Source organism: Eptatretus burgeri, chromosome 14 (assembly GCF_056783735.1).
Source record: "Eptatretus burgeri isolate ZD-2024b chromosome 14, Ebu_testis_v1, whole genome shotgun sequence".
In the NCBI taxonomy this organism is placed as follows: Eukaryota; Metazoa; Chordata; class Myxini; order Myxiniformes; family Myxinidae; genus Eptatretus; species Eptatretus burgeri.
Window position 1 is genome coordinate 54,534,671 of NC_140974.1, and position 20,162 is coordinate 54,554,832.

The 20,162-nt window shown below is 43.8% G+C and overlaps 1 protein-coding gene across 3 annotated transcripts in view; it reads right to left on the reverse strand.

The window, feature by feature from the left end:
• Positions 1–15,255: 15,255 nt before the first annotated feature.
• Positions 15,256–20,162, reverse strand: part of LOC147013235 (platelet-activating factor acetylhydrolase 2, cytoplasmic-like) — a 50,130-nt gene continuing 45,223 nt past the window's right edge. For all 3 annotated transcript variants that reach the window (XM_085854902.1, XM_085854903.1, XM_085854904.1), the window contains exons 10-11: positions 16,479–16,627; positions 15,256–15,651 (exon numbers count right to left, since the gene is read on the reverse strand). In XM_085854902.1, the coding sequence (XP_085711028.1) occupies positions 15,545–15,651; positions 16,479–16,627 (256 nt within the window). In that variant the 3' untranslated portion in view covers positions 15,256–15,544. The remainder of the gene's footprint in view (positions 15,652–16,478; positions 16,628–20,162) is intronic.

Genomic DNA, 20,162 nt, shown 5'->3' on the forward strand with positions numbered 1-20,162 from the left:
AAATATAATGTGTAAAACAACAAAAAGAGTAAATAATAACAACGCAAAGTGGACAAACAACGCCGATCGACGAAACAACGGTTGCGTTCCGTTAGCAAGCAGCTTGCTATCGCTTGCCAAGCGGCTTGTTTAATTTCAAAGCGCTTAAGCAAGTGACTCCGACGGAACGGGGAGCTCGGCACCGCTGAACAACATGGCTGCTCCTCGCGTTTTACTCGATCTTCTCGCGACAACTTCCCCCAAAACGAATTGATTGTGTTAGTAGTAGCTGCAGAGTTTGAGGAAGAGGGAAAGAAAGAGAACTAAATGGCAAACAAAATGGACACCGATGAGGACGCTGAAAGGCGGTTGAGCTGTCTTGCTGACCTGTGCGGCTCCCCGACGTGCAGCCTCATTAAAGATCTTGTCCGAGCCCATGTTTGGTGGCCTGGTTTGGACAGTGACATCGAGTCCAGTGCACGCCATTGTTACACTTGTCAAGCCCATGCCAAGACACCGCCACAGTCTCCATTGTCCATGTGGCCGTGGCCATCAAAGCCATGGTCCTGACCACACCGACCATGTTGGTCCATTTCAAGGAAAGCTTTTCCTTATCGTAATTGATGCCCACTCCATATGGATTGAAGCTCTCGTGGTGCCATCCTCATCCTCTGCTGTAACACTTGAAGCTCTACGTACCATGTTCACACAACATAGTATTCCGAACTCCATTGTATCAGATAATGGATCTTCATTTACGAGTTCAGAGTTTCAGAACTTTAGTAAAACTAGAACGGGCACTCAGTAGAGCGCATACCTTCGCCAACGCTACATTCCCCCCCCCCCCCCCAGAAACCGTTGATTATGAGGGTATTTAATCCCATACCACATCTGCCATCTCATATGTGTTATGATGGCTTAAAAACATTAAATTTCCTGCTGTTTGACACTGATTCACGTACATTGTACAATTTCTGGATGAACTCCCTGACCTTTTTGGGTGTCGGTGTCAAGTCAATCTGATGACAACTGGTCACATTATAAGATATCATTTTCTGGCATTTTAGGGGCATTTAGCACACACGAGTTTCTGTTTTTCTCAATAAGTTATTTATTGTGAACAAACAAATATTCATTGTACAAAAATGACGATTTTGACCTTTTCATGACCTCGACCTTTGTACTCTTAATTTTGTAATTGGTATTAGAGTGTGGGGAACAGAACAGTCAACATTTTGGTGTTGGTTTCATGCAAATCGGATAAGAATTGACCGTGTTATGACTAAAACCGCACATTTTGCAATGTCGTGACCCCCCCCCCTGACCTTTGACTCCCAACCGCTGATAAGGGTGATTACGTCATTGTGTCATGTTACATATCACAAGATGGGGCATTGAATTCTGAACATTTTGGCATCGGTTGCATGCAAATAGGATACAAATTGACCGCACTATGGTAAAAAGACGATTTTGACCTTTTCATGACCTTGACCTTTGACCCGATCGCTCCCAAAATCCAATCAAATGGTCCTCGGATAATAACCAATCATCCCACCAAATTTGCTGCGATTCAGTTCAATACTTTTGGAGTTATGCGAATAACAAACAAACAAACAAACACACATATTCACAAATAAATAAATAAATACACCGATCAAAACATTAAACCTTCGCAACAAAGTTTGCGAAGGTAATGAATGGCATTAACCACTACACATGTGCCCCCTACAAACCTGCCAGTAATGGTCAAGCCGAACGTGCTGTTCAGATCATCAAGAATGGTCCATTCAATCTCGTCTAGCTCGTGTGTTGCTCAACGACCACACCAGACCACGTCAAACCACCGGTCGCTCACCTGCCAAGCTTACCTATGCACATTCCAGTGTGGATTTTGGGGAGGGGTTTTCATGTTTGTACATCTTGAAGAACTTGGATGAAAATTAAAAGTAACAATAAAAGTATGAAATGGACGTTTCAATAATATTATGAGGATACATAACGGGGGCAGTTATATAACATGGACTCTCCCTGGATAGGGTCTTGAGGGGCAACCTCTTGGTAGTCTGTCTCTGAACATTTCATTGCATGGAGAATCGTTTGAATCTGACTGCGGTGGACATTTTTGCTGACATCATGAAGCACCTCTATAACTCGCTTCCTCCGCTGGCCGAGCGGCTGATACGGAACAACCGGCTTGGAAAGCGACATCCTGATGTCATCATCGTTGAGATGGCGAGTCATACCTTCCACCATGACGTTCCACACAACCCTAAACCCACATCCTAACGGATGATGTTATCTCCCTGTGACTGTCACAAATCATGGAGGGAAAGTTAAATTATTTCCCACGACTGTGATCTCCTTTCATTGCAGCCATTATTATTACTATTATTGTTATTATTACTATTATCCTAAAGCCAGTAAATTTTTGTGCATGTATTGTCTATCTTTGTCTTTATCTAATAATAAATGTGAATGTGTCAGTCAGTCAGTGTGTGTGTGTGTGTGTGTGTGTGTGTGTGTGTGTGTGTGTGTGTGTGTGTGTGTGTGTGTGTGTGTGTGTGTGTGTGTGTGTGTGTGTGTGTCTCCCCTCCATAATTCCAAAACCATGAAACTTTGCATGCACACTCAGGGAACGTCATTTAAAGGGAGCACATGAGTGAAAATTGGGTGTTTGGATTAATTAAAACACCCCTTTTGAAGATAACAGCCTTATTTAATTATTTCCTTTATCAGGCACATCCTCAGATACCTCACTCTCCCTGGATCAGGTCTTACGGTGCAACCTCGGTTTCCTTACTGGGGTCTTAATTCACCATTTTGTTCTGCCTGCTCAACAATGCCTTCACTTGGAGCAGGCCACAACGATTTCTTAACAATGAAGTTTTGTTTTTTCACTTTCCTCACTCATATCATGCAATGCCTGATCGTTATATCTACGAATCGCTCGATACATTGCAATGCTGATAAGCGCATTGGTGGCTTTATTTAATTTCTGCACATGCCATAATCTCAAGAATCTCTTAAACTCCAGAATTAAACTTAGCAGCAGTTCTGACTGCTAAAAAAACAAAAGTGTTCCTTTGTCTAATTCATTGTTTGATATGTTGGGCATCTGCGGAAGTGTTTGAAATGATGGATCAGCAATCGCTAATCGCTTGCCAAGCCTGCCATTCCTTATCAACCATTTAATTGCAGTGCTTGCTTGGGTGCTTAAGCCACTTGCCGAACGCCCCACAGTCAATAGCGGCACAGTTCGTGCCCCGATCAGGATGTACAGTCGGCAGTTGCTGCAAGGTAGAGGTACACATGTGTAGATTTGGATCTGTAAAGGGACTATTCGCGGGTGTGTGTGCATGCCTGCATGCTTGGGTATGGGAGGCGTGGTGGCAAAGTTTGATCCCTTATCTTATGATCATGATGGGTGGTGGTTTAAACTTTTTAAACTCAGCAGCGTACGAGCGATCACGTTTTCCTTCATCCTCGTGACTTTTTCTGAAGCAATTTGTTATTTTATAAGACTGTGTGCTTTTTAAAGGTTATGTGGTTTCTCTTTGTGAGTTTCAAAGCAAAATATATTTGAGAACACCCGATTTCCAAGTCATTTGTCATATTAACGTGTTTTCGAAATTACCAAGCCAATTTTTTTTAATCGGCCCATCCCTGATTAGCAGCTATTTATAAAGATTATATATAAAGATGCAAATCTCCTTGAAACGTCAATAAACTGCCGATAGAAAGTCTACACCCCCTTTCAAATTTTTCACCTTTTGTTGCCTTATAGCCTGCAATTAAATTGTATTAAATCAGACTTCTTCCATCGAACCCTAACCCACAACTTCCAAGTGAAAAACAACTTCTACAAATTCCAGAAAATTAATTAAAAATACAAAACTAGAATATCTTGGTTGCATAATTGTCCACCCCCCTGAGTTAATACTTAGTGGACATACCTTTGACAGAAATTATGGCTGTTAGTTGTTGGGATAGGTCTCCACCAACTTTGTACTCCTTGATTGTGCAATATTTGCTCAATCCTCTGTACAAAAATGTTCAAGCTCAGTCATGTTGAGTGGGGAGCGTGGATGGACAGTAATCTTCAAGTCTGGCCACAGATTTTTCGATTGGATTTCGGTCGGGGCTCTGACTGGGTCACTCAAGGACATTTATCTTTTTGTTCCTTAGCCACTCCAGTGTAGCTTTAGCTGTGTGCTTCGAGTCATCATGCTGAAAGGTGAACTTCTGTCCCAATTTCAGCTTTCTTGCAGAGGGCAGCAGGTTTTTCTCTTCGATTCTTCTGTATTTTGCTCCATCCATTTTCCCTTTTATCCTGACAAGTGCCGCAGTCCATGCTGATGAGAAACTTCCCCATAACATGATGCTGCCACCACTATGCTTCACAGTAGGGATGGTGTTCTTTGGGTGATGTGCTGTGTTGGGTTTGTGCCAAAAAGTTCCATCTTGGTTTTGTCAGACCACAAAAGCTTTTGCCACATAGCATCAGAATCTCCAATTGTTTTTTGCATACCTCAAATGGGACACAAAGTGGGCTTTTTTGAGTAATGGCTTCCTTCTTGCCACCCTACCATACATGTCACACTTGTGAAGTGCTTGGGATATTGCTGTCACATGCACACCATAACCAGTCTTTGCCATTAGCCTCTTGGTGGCCTTGCTGATCAGTCTCCTCCTTGCTTGGTCATCCAGTTTGGAAGGAGGCCCGATATAGGCAGGGTCTTGGTGGTACCAGCCGTCTTCCACTTCTTAATGATTGTCTTGACTGAGCTCCAAGGGATATTCAAGGCCTTTTGTTTTTTGCATACATAATCAATGTTTGTGGAAGAGCTTGTACACTGAATGGATCAGGACATAACAGATACAAGCAGATTGCAAAACACACATGCATGGGATGGACAAGATGGATACAGAAGGAAACTCCAAGGAGGGAAATTGGAAGGAAGAGGGATTGGGATGGAGTGCAAGGTTGGGAAAGCTAACGAGGGTAGAGATCACGTTTTTGGATCAGTGACGATCTGAGATGGTGGTGAAGAGCTGTTTTGAAGACCTGGAGGGAATAAGGATATTGAAAAGGATGTGGAAGTTGGGGAACAAAAATAAATAAATAAATAAATAAAAGGAGCTCCCAATCTGAGCATGTCGATCTTCTCAGTTGACAAGATTTTAATATTTTTTAGGTTTAAATAAAGACCAGCTTTTTCATTTTCCTTTTTCACTGTCTCCAGCAGTTTCATCAAGTCCTCTTTCCTTTCTGCCAACAGTTTTGAAATATTTTTATACTGATCTACGCAGGGTCTTGGTGGTACTGTTGCAGCCACCGGTACCAAGACACCAGCTTGTCACCCAGGGGGATTAATCCCCGGTTGTCCTCGGAAGAGCTGGACCTGGGGCCCACCGCTCACAATTAACATTGTGGTTCGGTGGGTTGTTTTAAAACCACGAACGCCACCCAGCTAACCACGAGTTCCAGTGCCCGCCGTCTAATTATACCGTTTTACTAGAGGTCATGTGGTTACCTGAGCGGGGAGCGCACCCTCGGCAAAGCACCAATATTATCTCGATTAGATTTTGATTAGGGCGGCCGAGCGTTTTAATCGCTGGTACGTGTCGACTATTTTTGGTCAAATCTGTGGTAATTACCTCCCAGTCTATCTCGGTTCAGACAATGCTAGACCAATAGAAGGAAAGGACAAACACGGACAGGTTGGAAATCGACAAATGATTTATTAATAATAAAATAAATAGATAAAAATAACTTTTTATTTGCTGAGGTAAATAAAGAATGAATTTCAAAGCAAAATCAAATTCCAGAAAAGAGACAAAGAGCAGATGCTTATCAGGGGTTAACTTACAGCTAAATACAGACAAGGGTACCCAGCAGATCATTCAGGGGGAGGGGGGAGAAGCATCGTCTCGCTCACCAGAGAGTAGTCGTCCGTGAAGTGAAAACATCCTGAAATGTGTGCGTGCGTGTCACATCTGTCGCCAGCACCCAGCTCCGCCGTGCACCCTCTCGCGAACAGCCTTGGATGCCAGTCGACGTCTGGGAGGGCACCGACATCGTCTGTCGTGGGTTTAGACCCTAGTGCGACACGGGCAGCTTCTCACACTTCACAAAACTGGTGACGTCCAGTGACCCACACGGTCCGTCTGTGACCTACCCGTGCCTCACTCGCCGTCGGTGCTGCTCACACCCACACGGGCACCTCACACTTGCTTGCTCAAGCACTGGGAAGGACAAATTGTCTCCTTGGCGCTGGTCAAACACCCATACGCCCACAACACGCTCGCTTGCTTCTCCTCTTTTGCGCACTTACACCCTCTTCTCTTCTCCCTCCCTGGCTTTCTTTCGCCCCGCTTTCTTTCTCAGAACGGACCTCCAATTCGTTTTATATCTGTGGGCCGTCTCGGCGGGCACAGTCCGCCCCAAGCTCACCCCTCCTCACTTGCACACGGTTACCATGACAACCCGTGCGCACCAAAAAAGGCGGGCGTCGGAGCTCGCGAAAGAACGTTGCTGAGAAAAAATAAGGGCGAAAAAAAAATCAGACCTCGCGAAATAAATGTGTGTAAACGTGTCTGTCTGTCATAAAAAAAAAGCTTCCCATAAGAGAGGGGATCTATCCTTTACCCTTCTCAACGCATCACATTTAAAATCCCATTAGACATGGGGATGGGGCTAATCTGAACATGTTTTAAGGAAATAACTATCTGAGGACCTGGATGTGTGGATGCATTCATCAGACCGGATTCTGAAATCCGTAACAGTACCATATGCCTTCCATTTCTTAATGATCGTCTTGACTGCGCTCCAAGGAATATTCAATGCCTTTGAAATATTTTTTATGCCCATTCCCTGATCTGTATGCCTGGTGTGGGCTTAATGGTTAGGGTGGTGGGCTTTGGATCCTACGGTCCTGAGTTCAAATCCCACTCAGCTGTTGAATCAACACCAGGTGGGGTTAACTCGGCCTGTCATCCTTCTGAGGTCGGCAAAATGAGTGCCAGCTTGCTGGTATACTGTATCGGAGTGGCAACCCATCCAGGATTGTGCCCAATAGCCAAGGAGACTGCTGAGGCAGCACCAATGCTCTACACAGAGAATGGTCCCAATTTCCTCTCTCCCTGATCTGTGCCTTTTCACAACTTTATCTTGGAGACTTTTGAAAGTTCCATGGTGCTCATAGTTGAGTCATTGCTGTGGAATGCACTCCCCAGTAGAGGAAACCTACAGGAACAGTTGATTTTATTCTGAAATAACCAGAATCACTACAATTTAACACAGGTGGAGGCCAATTAACTTGGTGTGTGGTTTTGAAGGTGAGTGGTTACACCTGAGCTAATTTGCAATTGCCATCATAAGTGGGGTGAACACTTATCCAACCAAGATATTCTAGTTTTGTATTTTTATATAAACGTGAAAAAAGTCTGATTTAATTGCAATTTAATTCCAGGCTATAAGGCAACTCAGGTGAAAATTTTGAAAGCAGATGTAGACTTCCAATAGCACTGTAAATGCCATGTTGTCTTTAAAAAAAGAAAATAATAAAATTGTCTTAAAATTCCCCCAAAACACGGGTGAAAGCAACTTAAAGTTTTTGGGTTCTATACAGAATGTACTGTCGTCGGTATTCACATTGACTCCAATTAGCCGTTTCCCAAAAAATTGTCGATATCGGCCAAGCACTAATATGTTGTTCATAAAGCATAACATATTCTCTCTGCCAACTCCCCCTCCCACCTCCCCTCCCCCCCAATCTCTCTCTTTCTCTGTCTCTCTTGATGTATCCAGGCAGTGTTTATCTCTGGATCTGTCAAACTTTTTGCCACATGGCTTTAGAATCTCAGCAGTGGTTTTTGTCTCGGGTTGTGTCCAGGCGGTATTTATCTCCGGACGTGTCTGGGCGGTGTTTGTGTCCAGACAGTGTTTATCTCCGGACCTGTCCTGGCGAACCAAGAACTGGAAAAAACTAATTTAAATCATGCAATTGTGTAAAAAATATATATACAACTACTTGAACAAACCTCAAATAGCACCGCTCAATTTACACTGAAGTTATATATTTGAATTGGTTATTCAAATAAATAATTTCAGTGTAAATCCACTGAAGTTATTTGTTTGATTTGCACTGGTTATTTATTTGAAATGAGGTATTCAAAGAAGCAGACAATCACCCTAAACGTGAGCTCATTAGTTTCCGGTATCACCTTGAGCATGTGTTAAACGCAAACCAACTTTTATCTCTGGCTTGTTATTCCAGTTGGCTTTATTGGTTTCTAATCTACAAAATATATCAGTCAATAAAACAAATGGTTTTTCCTTTTATTTTGGTATATACTGTAGACCTACAATGGAATATAAACAAATATGGCAGTCTCCATGTGGTGATGGGGGTGGGGACGTAGGTGGTGAAGATGACCCACCCTGGCATGATCGTACGTACAGTCTCTGTGACATATGAACCCAATCTTTCATTAAAACCCACACTTATTCCACTGTGATTGCATCAATATTATCTCAACAGGGTCCTGTAGGACCTCAAGGTGCTACAGACAGACAAAGAACAGAAGGACCAAAAGTTCTCTTATCTTGAAATGTCTGATAAAACGAGTCTCTACGTGTGGATCAACCCGTTTTCTTTCTTTTGATGTCTTCTTTTTCTCCGTGAATGAATGAAAAAAAAAGAAGAAAAGATTGACACTTCTCGTTCCAATTTATTTATTTTTCTGTTCTTGGTGATTGTCATGCAGTGATACTGGCTGGTATAAGCCTGGTGTTGGGCTTAGTGGTTAGCGTGGCGGCTTGGGATCCTAGGGTCCTGAGTTCAAGCCCCGTTGGCCGCTGAATTAATACACTAGGAGGTTGACTCAGCCTGTCATCCTCCCGAGGTTGGCAAAATGAGTACCAGTGCACTGGTAAGGGGGACACTGCATCAGCGGCATAGCCGCGTCCCAACCAATGATGCAACCAGCAGCCACAGGCTGCACTCGATAGAGAGAGACTGGCTGGTATATCATTCATTCCACAACCAATTTGCCCTCAGTACGAAGACAAGCACAACACTCAGCATATTCAAAATTGTAATCGTACAACCTCACTTTTCAATCCTTGATTCTCCTTTCAGGGTCCTCAAGGTCTGGCTGCTGCCGCTTGTACAGATAGACTGGGTGGAAAGCCAGGACCCTGGGATCCAAGGGGTGATCTAGTAAGCCACTATGTTTTGTTCTTCGATGTGGTCCACATTGGCTAAGCCTGAATCGAAAAGCTTGCACTTTCAAGCCCAAAGAAGTTATGAAGTATTTTCAAAAGACACCGGCAGCAGGGACTAAATAGATGGAGATGGACAAACAAATGATGTGCATAAGAATGGGGGTTAGGGGAGGATGCAGGGGGTCGACAAAATAGATACAGAAGCAAACTCTCAGAAAGGAAGGACAGGAAATTTGGAAAGAGGTGGGCTTGGGGAAGAGGGTTGGGTTAACAGGAGGTATAAAAGATCATTGTTTGGGATTGGGGATGATTTTAGATTGTGGTGAGCAGCTGTATTGAAGATCTGGAGGGAAGAATGAGACTGAAGAAAACCTGCTCATGTGTCCTACATGCCTGCTCTGCAGGTCTTGAACATCCTCTCATTTTTTTTTTTCTTTCTTTCTCTCTGCCCTTTTCACCCTGTCATTTGCACTGGGTAATTCTTCCATCAACTTGGAAATCTACCAACATCACTGCATTACATAAAAAGGTGCAAAAACTGATCCCCTCAACTACAGACCATTCAGCTTACTTACAATCATCAAGGACATGTAATCCATCATCACAGTTGATATGAAATCCTTCTTTTCTCCAATAACCTCATCTCAGATCACCAATTTCATTTCAGACGAGGTCACTTCACCATGGACTCACCCAACAATGGATGGAGGCCCTCAATATCAGACATGGGTTCAGGGCAGTCTCTCTGGCCATATCTAATGCTTTTGATGATCTAGCATCCTGCCTTACTCTCCAAACTATGGCATCCAAGGCCAACTCCACACATAGCTTACTGACTTCTTCTACTCTCGGAGCCATGGTGTGGCATCAACGGAATCCTTTCATCTCCTCTCCTTTTCAAAGCTAGTGTGCCCAACGACAGTGTTCTGGCCCCAGTTCTATTTCTGATCTTTATTAATGATTTCTCTGACTCTGGAAAATCCTCTTTATTCATCTGCTGATGCCTCCACCCTCTGCCGTGACTTCCCGCATCCTTCAGACAGGTGGCCGACATTTCCCTCTTCTCCTTTTCACCGAGGGCTCTGAATGGAGAAAAATAAATACCAAGTGAACCTCATGCCATTTTGCACCCAAACATTGTTTCTTCCGAAGGATATATTCTCCTGGCAATTGTCATGACTATTAGAAAATATCAACTTCCTGGATTCATTATTTCAAGATTTTTGGACTTGGCTTGGCCTGTGACATTGACTTGAATGCTTCAACAGATCTCAGGGTTGGGTGTGAAAGAGGAAAATGCTGGTATTGTGGAAGAATGGGATGAAATCATAAATTATTCAATACAAGTTTAAAAGGCCACACAAGCAGATTTTTTGGAGGCTTTTGCTTTGAAAGCATTGCCCCATTGCAAAATTGTACAACACACTGCACTCATTGGTGGCTGTGATAAAGAAGCCGTTCGGCCCTCTTGATCCATGATTACAAACAGCCCTGGGAAACCCTGTTTCTCCATACAAACGGTGAGGCCCCTGCACAGTGCACATAAACAACAAATTTAATTCCCTGCTCTGGCATTACTGCTAAAGGTATTTTTTTTAAATATATATATACAATTTCACTGCTTGTATAAGAGCTAACACACAGAACGTATAACAAGGGGAGCAAGAGACAAGAGGGGTGGAAGAGGGAAGCATAAAACATTGTGGAATAGACACTTGAGGTCTGTGGAAGGGAGAGGGATGGGACAGGCTACACGGGGTAAACAAGATGGACATTACAGGGACTTTCAGGAAGGAAAGCAGGGAATTTGAAGGAGGTGGGTTTGGGGTGGATTAGCAGGGGTAGAAAATATCATGGTTTTGGATGGGGGAAGATAAGAGATGGTGGTGAACAGCTGTTTTGAAGACCTGGAGGGAAGAGTGGGATTGAAGAGTGTGTGGGAGTTTGTTCCAAAGGCAGGAAAAAAGAGGAATGAAAGTGAGCAGTGATTCTTGATTTTGGTAGTTTAACCAGAAGGGGCTGCCTGATCTTCATAAATCTCTTGAAAAATCCATTTTATCTACTTGCTGATGACTCCACCGTGTGCCATGACATCCATCATCCAGGCAGGTTGCAGCCTCTTCCCTCTCTTCAGACTTTGAAAAAAATAATAATTCCAAGCTGGTCAAACACTTGAAATATGTCTTTCAATCCTGACAAATCTCACACTCTTACTATCTCTGAAAGGACCATCTGGCAACCTCCCCACCACATATACTTTCTCAATCATCTTGAGGAAGTTCAGTCATTTGAACTCCTGGGTCTCATGATCAACCACATTTCAATGGTGTCCTCCAAAGCCAGCCGCCGACTGGGCATCCTCCGTCATACAAAGTCCTTCCTTGGCACACCTGAACTCCTATCCACCCTCTGTTGTTTCAGTGCTTTGTCCCCATCCCCCGTTCCAACGCCAAACACGGTCCACCTGAGACAGCCAAAGTCAATGATTTCACTCTTAACTCCACAGTGTTTGGAAAGCTCAAATGAGATTTGTTAGGTGCATCGTCCATGAGCATCAGCTGCGGCTGTATGGACATGAGTCGTTTTCCTGACGCTGATCCCGCTCACAAGATTCTCTCAACGAGGGAGCCTCATCAGTGGAGGAGGCCAATCGGCCGACCACGTGCCTCGTGATTGCAGTAGATTGATCAGCATCTGAAGATGGGGATGGGTCAGGCATCTGCCTGGGGGATGGCCAGATGGAGACACCTGGAGTACCAGCAGAAAGTGGACGCAGCGCCGCGCTGCTCAAGCACATGCTCTGACCTGAATCATAACCTGCATTACCCCATTAACGTTCCCAAACCCAACCCTCCTACCAGCTGATTTTCTCTTTCTTTCTCTAGCTTTCTTTATCCCCTTACCTGTTGTGCCAAATTGTTGCCCCATTTCCAATTTAATGTTGCTCTTGTAGAAAAACATCCTGCCTGAGAGGTACCAGGATACCATTTTATAGTCAGGTCAACCTCAAACCCAGACATAGCAGTTCAAAGGGGAGTATGCCATTTCTGAATCCCCCTACCAGCCCCATATGCAATACAATCGATTTAATATTTATAATTACAAATGAATATTTCTCAGAGATTCTACCTCATAACACCCATACACATAATGGACCTAGGATATTTTGTACTTATTTTGTACTCAGGAGGCCATCACTCGAGAGCCGAAGTCAAATTGACTGCTTCAATACCTTCCGATACCTTGTAATTACTCTCGAGTGACAGTGGTTTGCAAACTCACTGGTATTTTCCCACAGTGGTTGCTGGGATTAAAAAGGGAGATAAAGGCGAAAGGATAAGTACAAATGTTATCAAAATTTTCACTTTGTTATCATCCCAAATAAAACAGTGAATACCTGTGTGGAGCTGAAACTCTCAGGATGACAAGCAGGTGCAGCTGTTTGAGAGAGACATTGCACGGCAAGTGTGCAAGCAGCTTATCAATGGTAGGTGGCGTGGATAATTGGTTCACAGTAAGTGTAACAATGATAAAAGCAACCTTGTTTGATAAATGACAAAAGCAACAACACAACATTGTTCGACAATGACAAAGTAAAAGCAGCAGCAGCAACTTCCTTGACACTCAACATTAAAAAGGATAGAACACAGACAAACAACTGCAAGTAGGGAATAATAGTGCTTACCTTGATGGGCTGAATGGCTTCTTCCTGCATCGAAGTTCCTTGTAAGGGAAATCGTATTATTGTTTAGTGATTCTACTCAATTTTCATAATAACTAAATCTTGCATGCATAAGATCTTTGTCAGGAAGACTTTTGTGTATCCGATTCCCCTACTGCACCAATAACAACTCTCCAGATTCAATAAAATACTTGCTCAGCTTCCAAGCTTGAAGGTTGGTTAAGTATCTGCAGGGCTACCCAGAGAGCCAGATCATGAGTGGCCTCAGGAAACATGTGGTGAAACTGGGGGTCGTGGCAGACCAGACTTCCCTGGAACTCCAGACCATGCAGGTCAAAAGGCAAAAAGGGTAAGTATGGTCCATATGGTCAGTATCGACTTGCGGAGAGGGGGAGAGGAGCGTAGCACAGGGTTGAACTAAATGGGGCATGTTGAAACAGCACACAGAGACTGCCTGGAGATGTCCATTGGGGAGTGTAAGGCGGCGCGAGGGGGAGTGTAAGGCGGCGCGAGGGGGAGTGGAAGGCGGCGTGAGGGGAGTGGAAGGCGGCGCGAGGGGGAGTGGAAGGCGGCGTGAGGGGAGTGGAAGGCGGCGCGAGGGGAGTGGAAGGCGGCGCGAGGGGGAGTGTAAGGCGGCACGAGGGGGAGTGTAAGGCGGCGCGAGGGGGGAGTGGAAGGCGGCGCGAGGGAGAGTGGAAGGGAAGGCAGCATGAGGGGAGGGGAAGGGAAGGGCAATATAATGCACCCAAACGGCAACATTGTCTGTTTAACCACAAGGTTAAATATAAAACCAGGCAGGAGCATTTAAAACCCACGCTGTTTACCTGGCAAAAAATTTAAAGATATAAAATAAACTTCTTTAAGCTGTATGCAAATATAAGTTCATAAAATAAGAACTAAAAATATCTCTTGGGAATTTTTCCTTCTCATGTTTATTTATTTCATATAATATATGAATTACATGTCCACGACCATGTGAAATACAATTTGCTTATAAATCCTATACTTGCACATGATTCAGGCTTGAAAACTCATGAAAATTTTTTTTAATTAAAGACTTCACAATGTTTTTTTCTGCATTATGAAAAAGTATTCTTTGGGCGGTGTATAATAGACCACTTCCTCGATTGCTCCAAAATAAACATGCATTACTTTGTTTTCTTTGCATGAGTTTTAATCAAAATACCTTTGTTTCTTCAAAAGGTAACTATGATAAAAAGGTAATTTAATGATAAACCCCCCACCCCCATCGCATCCAACCAGATACATTCAAAATGGCTATTATAATGCATTTTTATCTAAAAAGGCCAATATTTGTCAGATTTCCTCACCTTTTGCTAAAACTGACACTTGAACCAGCTTAACAACTACAAAAAATGAAATCAGATGGTGAATCAGAGCCTCAGCCATGAGGGAGTTTGAATGGAATTTATATTACAGGCCTTAATTTCACTTAAAATGCATTTTTGTCCAAAAACGTTACTTTTCTTCCTGCTTTTTTGCAAGCAAGTCTTAAACCATGCGAGCGACCATGAAAAATAATATCAAGTATCGAATTAGAGTTAAGATAAAGCCGTGAGTGCAAAAGTGTGCGAGCCTTAACAAAAGAGGTTCTATGGAGCAAACAAAATGGGGGCGATTTGATTTTTAAGCCCCTCCCTGAATGGTGGAAACCCCGCCCTGAACTGAGAAGCTCCTCCCCAAATGGAGAGACAGACCGACAGAGATTAATATATATATATATATATATATATATATATATATATATATATATATATATATATATATACACACATCTTCTTCTTCTTTCGGCTGCTCCCGTTTGGGGTCGCCACAGCGGATCATCCGTATGATCTGCATAGTGATTTGGCATATGTTTTACGCCGGATGCCCTTCCTGACGCAACCCTGGTCGACTCTTACGACACAGGGATATGGTACACCTATTTTAACCGGGGTATACACCGGCCCAGTACATTGGTACTCATTTCGCCGACCTCGGAAGGATGACAGGCTGAGTCAACCCCCTGGTGTATTAATCAGTGGCCCAACGGGGCTTGAACTCAGGACCTTTTGGATCCCAAGCGACTGCCCTAACCACTGCGCCAACACCAGGATATATATATATATATATATATATATATATATATATATATATATATATATATATATATATATATATATAAATATATATATATATATATATATATATATATATATATATATATATATATATATATATATATATATATCTCATGATGGCCCTTTGGAGAATCACCAGCTTACTAGATATTAAATTACAGAAGAAATAGATTTCGTGTTGGAAGTGTGAACACAGCCATTCAATTGACGGAATAATTACACTCTTCCAGTCAAAACATTTTATTAACATGATCAGCTATTTGTAATTGTTAACATCACCTCCCTTACAAAGCCCATTCAAAAGGATCAGAATTTCCTTCGGTCAAGGTTTCATTAAAAAAATAAAGAAAGAAATAAGGAAAAGTGATTGGACTGTTAAAAACGTTATCAGAGATTTGGTTATATAGAGATCAATCAGTGTTTTCCAAAGCAGACGCATGGAGGGAACAAATCTATTCAGGTTGATGACCTCAACAACCAACCAGCATGAAGACCCAATGGTATCCAGGGGATTTAGGATGAAGAGCCGTCCGTTGGAGGCTGCACAGGAGAGCCTTTAATCACGTGTTGTCCTTTTCCTTCCACGAGCTCATCCCACTGTTCAAACCCCAGCGCCAGCTCTGCCAGGTGCAAAAGACGTGTCCTATGCAGTTGCTCGTCACAGGAATGAGGAATCAAAATTAAAGGATTATAAAGGTCCAGTCATCAAGCCATACAAACCAAAACTACAAAAAACATCCCGCTACCTCCATCAATGAGGGCAAGTAGCAGAGAAGAGGTATTAGCTGGAATAGACCTTATCTGAAGATGAACACTAAAGTTGAGAGAATTGGGCCGAGATAACTTCAATTATAGTATTACGAAAGACATGTGAAGCGAATGAGTTTGCTGGGTTTACCAATGTCACATTTCATGGCTCACCAGGTGTGCAGTGCTAAGTTCAGAGATCAAACGTAACTACGAAGTACTGATCGAATATGTGTGCAAGGTCAGATGTCTATGTGGAAAAAGGTTACTGGACATCATGCCAACAAACATAAGTTAGTTGTTGATAACCAACTTCCGTTTCATGATCGGGGTTTACACAAGATCAATAACGTGTATGCCAAAGGGATAGTTTGGACCTTTATTCCACTACTCAAGCCCAAATGGGATTTGAAGTGTTGCATCTGAAGAAAGATCGTGCAGAATCAGTGGGATGCGAGGGTCAGCATTTGTATTGCTGAGAATAGCTTTCGGTCATTTGGCACCGGGCACCATCATTCATAATTTTCTGGAAAGAAACTTTAATCACTCATTTTAGAGAAACTCTCCGAGGCCGCAAGAGAACGGTGGACAGGGCTTGGTGAAACTCTCGGGTCTACAAATTTGTTTCACCAATAAGATCTTGGAAGATTTGCCATCATTATGATATGGTGCGATTCCAGGCCTGTTATGTCAAGCTTACCAAGATGTTTGTGCAGGAACGCGAGAGAGGCGCAGTTGTTGATTCTCATTGCTTCCTTGGGATCCAGGGAACCACGCGTTCCCAACAAGCGACCCAGGTAACCACATATAGCGAAAGGGCTGTCTGACTGATTAAGGTGCACTGTACCTCTAGGGAGAAGCAACACACATTGATCAATATTTGCTGTCGGCCTTAGGGGCAATTAAACTCATTTGCATTTTGCACAATTTACAATTATAAAAAAAATGATGACATGGAAGTACATGAGCTTTTCTTTTAAAATTATTCTTGTCTATAGACAGCACTTTTCTCTCTCATTTTGAGAATTTAAAGTTTCACACAAAAACCTTCAAAATCCCATTTCTGGAAAAGTTAAATTGCCTTTAATCCTCAATTAAATGCCTTTAATCCTCAATTAAATGCCTTTAATCCTCAATTTAATCTGCAGGTCCTCAATGTCAGACATGAGATCAGGGCAGTCTCTCTGCACACATCTCATACTTTTGATACAATCTGGCATCCCACAATACTCTCCAAATTCTCTGCTTATGGCATCCAAGACAAACTACACGCATGGCTTCCTGACTTCCTTTACTCTCTTAGCCAATGTGTGGTACTCAATGGAATCCTTTTATATCCTCTCCCTCATGTGAAGGCTGGAGTACCTCAAGGCAATGTTCTGGGCCCAACCCTATTCCTGATAAAGATAAATGATCTCTCTGACTCTGGAAAATCTCCATTATCTATTTGTTGATGAATCTACCCTGTACCATAACCATTCCTCAACCTTCAGACAGGCAGGCTGAAGCATCTTCCCTCTCTTCAGACCTTGACAAAATATCACAATATGGCCAAACATTGGAATATGTCTTCTAATCCAGACAAATCTCACTCTCAAAATCTCTCTCCAAAAAGACCGTCTGGCAACTATGTCTACAAAAATAAATATATATATTGTTGTGGTTGACCAAATTCGCAAACCACCATTCATGTCCCTTAGGTGAGATATCTCGGTAAGTATATGTGTAGTTAGGCCCAAACCCGTTGTCTAGAGGGAATAAATGTCATTCATGAGGGCTGCGACTCTTCAGGATAGCCGTTTTTCTTTTACTATCTTTATTTTGGACCAGCCGCCATTATTACCACCACCAACCACGTCTCAACAGCCATCACAACAACAACCACCAACCACAACGCCGCTTCACCACAACCGCCACGACCTTTACCGTCACAACTCGCCACCATCGCATCACCGTCATCTCGCGCCACTCGTGGGCACCGATGCTGGACTCGTGCGGGGCACGCACCGAGCAGCGTGTTCAAAAACATCACGGACTTTCCGCAGAAAAACGGATCAAAAACGACTCACGCCCACTTTTGTTCCGTCCAATCGGTGAGCGAGGGGCGATTTAGCCCCGCCTCCAGGGCGTTGGAGGGCGGTCGCTATATGCAAATTCATGGATCAAAAAGCATTCACGCCCACTTTTCCTCGGGCCAATGGGGAGCCAGCAAGAGAGGTGAAGGGTCGGAGGCAGAGGGTCAAGGGTAAAAGAGCGAAGCCACGGGGCTTATATAAACGGCAGTTCGCAGTTGGGAGTTCGCGGAGCCAGTGAAGAGTTGGGACGAGTCCAGAGAGGAGACGGAGAGGGCGATCGGACGAAGCTGTGGAGAGGCGGCGGCGGCGAAGGCGGTTGAGGCGGTGCTCGCGTCGGATTCGGGGAACTGCGGAGGGAGAGGCCGGCGGCGCGACCGAGGTCGTGGTGGAGACGCTCGTCGCGGGACCCGAGATTTTGTGAAATCCTCCTTTCCCCGAGCATCAGCAACCCCCTCCTGTTTCCCCCCGCGCTGAGATAGTGCGACAAAAGGGGGCCCCCTTCCCACCCCCTACCAGACACTGTCCGCGAGGCCCGCGGAGTTGAGGCACCACCGCCACTTCGCGTCTCATCCTCAGACGGGTAGGCCCGACACGGTCTCGGCCCCAGGCCCGCCTACCCCCCTCATCCTGGAGGGTGGTTCTCTTTTCTTTTGCTTTGGGAATATGTGTTGTCGGCGCCGTCTGTGAAGTAAATTTGTATAAGTGTTGCCGAGTGCCCGGTAGTCGGATAGATCTGCATTGTTGCATTTGCTTTTTGTCTTCTTCTTTTACATGTGCTTTTGGTGGAATTGTATATGTGTGCTTTCCGTTTGTCGCGAAATAAATGTGCTTATTGTTGAACTGTTTTTCCGCTTCGCTTCGTCATTTCTTTCATTGAATCCCCATCTTGCTTCACGTAAAGGGTTGGTCGTGGGCTAAGACGCCCGATAATTAATCGAACCGTCGAGGCCGACGAATAACACCGCTCGGTTATCCCGATAGTACGGAACGGGTCGCTTAAGTGGCCCGTGTCCGAAGTCGACCTGCGGCGAGGTGCGATCGCCCGGTCTACCCTCCGTGTGGGTACTTAGGTAGGTCGAATTTGGCGAGCAACCCTATCCCACGCGGGGGCCGATTGGCTCGATCGCGGTGAGACCGAAAGGTCCACCCGTGACTGGTTCCCGGCGTTAGTCCGAGAGGGTCATGACTGGATTGTCCGTCCGGTGGGCGACGTGCCGCGATTCGAGTTACGTGGCCGTCAGCACGCCGGCGGGCGCGAATCCGCAACAATATATATATATATATATATATATATATATATATATATATATATATATATATATATATATATATATATATATATATATATATAAAAAAGACCGGGCGTAGTGGCGTGCGCCTGTAATCCGGCTACTCGGAGGTTTGGGTTGGAGGATCGCTTGAAGACGGCAGCTCTGCGCCGGGCCGCGCTATGAGAGGGTGTAGGGCAGCCCGGAATCATGGCGAAACCCAATCCTTATCCCTGTGTCGTAAGAGGCGACCAGGGTTGCGTCAGGAAGGGCATCCGGCGTAAAACCTATGCCAAATCAGTATGCGGATCATAACGGATGATCCGCTGTGGCGACCCCTAACGGGAGCAGCCGAAAGATGAACAACAACATATAATAAAAAAAATAAACAATACGAATAAAATAAACTAGAACGGCACTCTTCAACGTCGCGACGTCAACTGATATGCCTCCACCCACATTATAACATCATTATACATACTTTTACCAAGTTTGATTAAAACCCCTTCAACTGTTCTCAAGTATCACATTTTTACCTGATATGACCTCTGATCTTTGACCTCTTGAGGCCAAAATGTAATCAGTTTATCTTTGCATCATAATATATACTTGTACCAAGTTGGTCAAAATCCCATCACTGGTTTACAAGTTAGCATGGTAACAGAATTTTTACCTGACGGGACTCTTGACCTTTGACCTCTTGACCTCATCTTTGCATCATTATACATACTTATCCCAAGTTTAACTTGGATCCCTTCAGTGATCCTTAAGTTATCGTGGTAATGAAAACCTATCACGGAAGGACAGCCTGAAAACATAATGCCTCCGGAAACTTCATCAGTGGAAGCATAAAAATGCTGAATTTTCAATATGTCAGGAATTTTATACTCATCAGTTCATTACCAACAATACGTCATATTGCAAGAGCTTTTGTATTTATAAGGGTAATACGAAGACAAATGCAAGTACTTGTACAACAGATACCAGGAACATGGAAAGTTGTTGTGCTCTTTTTGATTGTATAAAGAGATCCTGACTGCA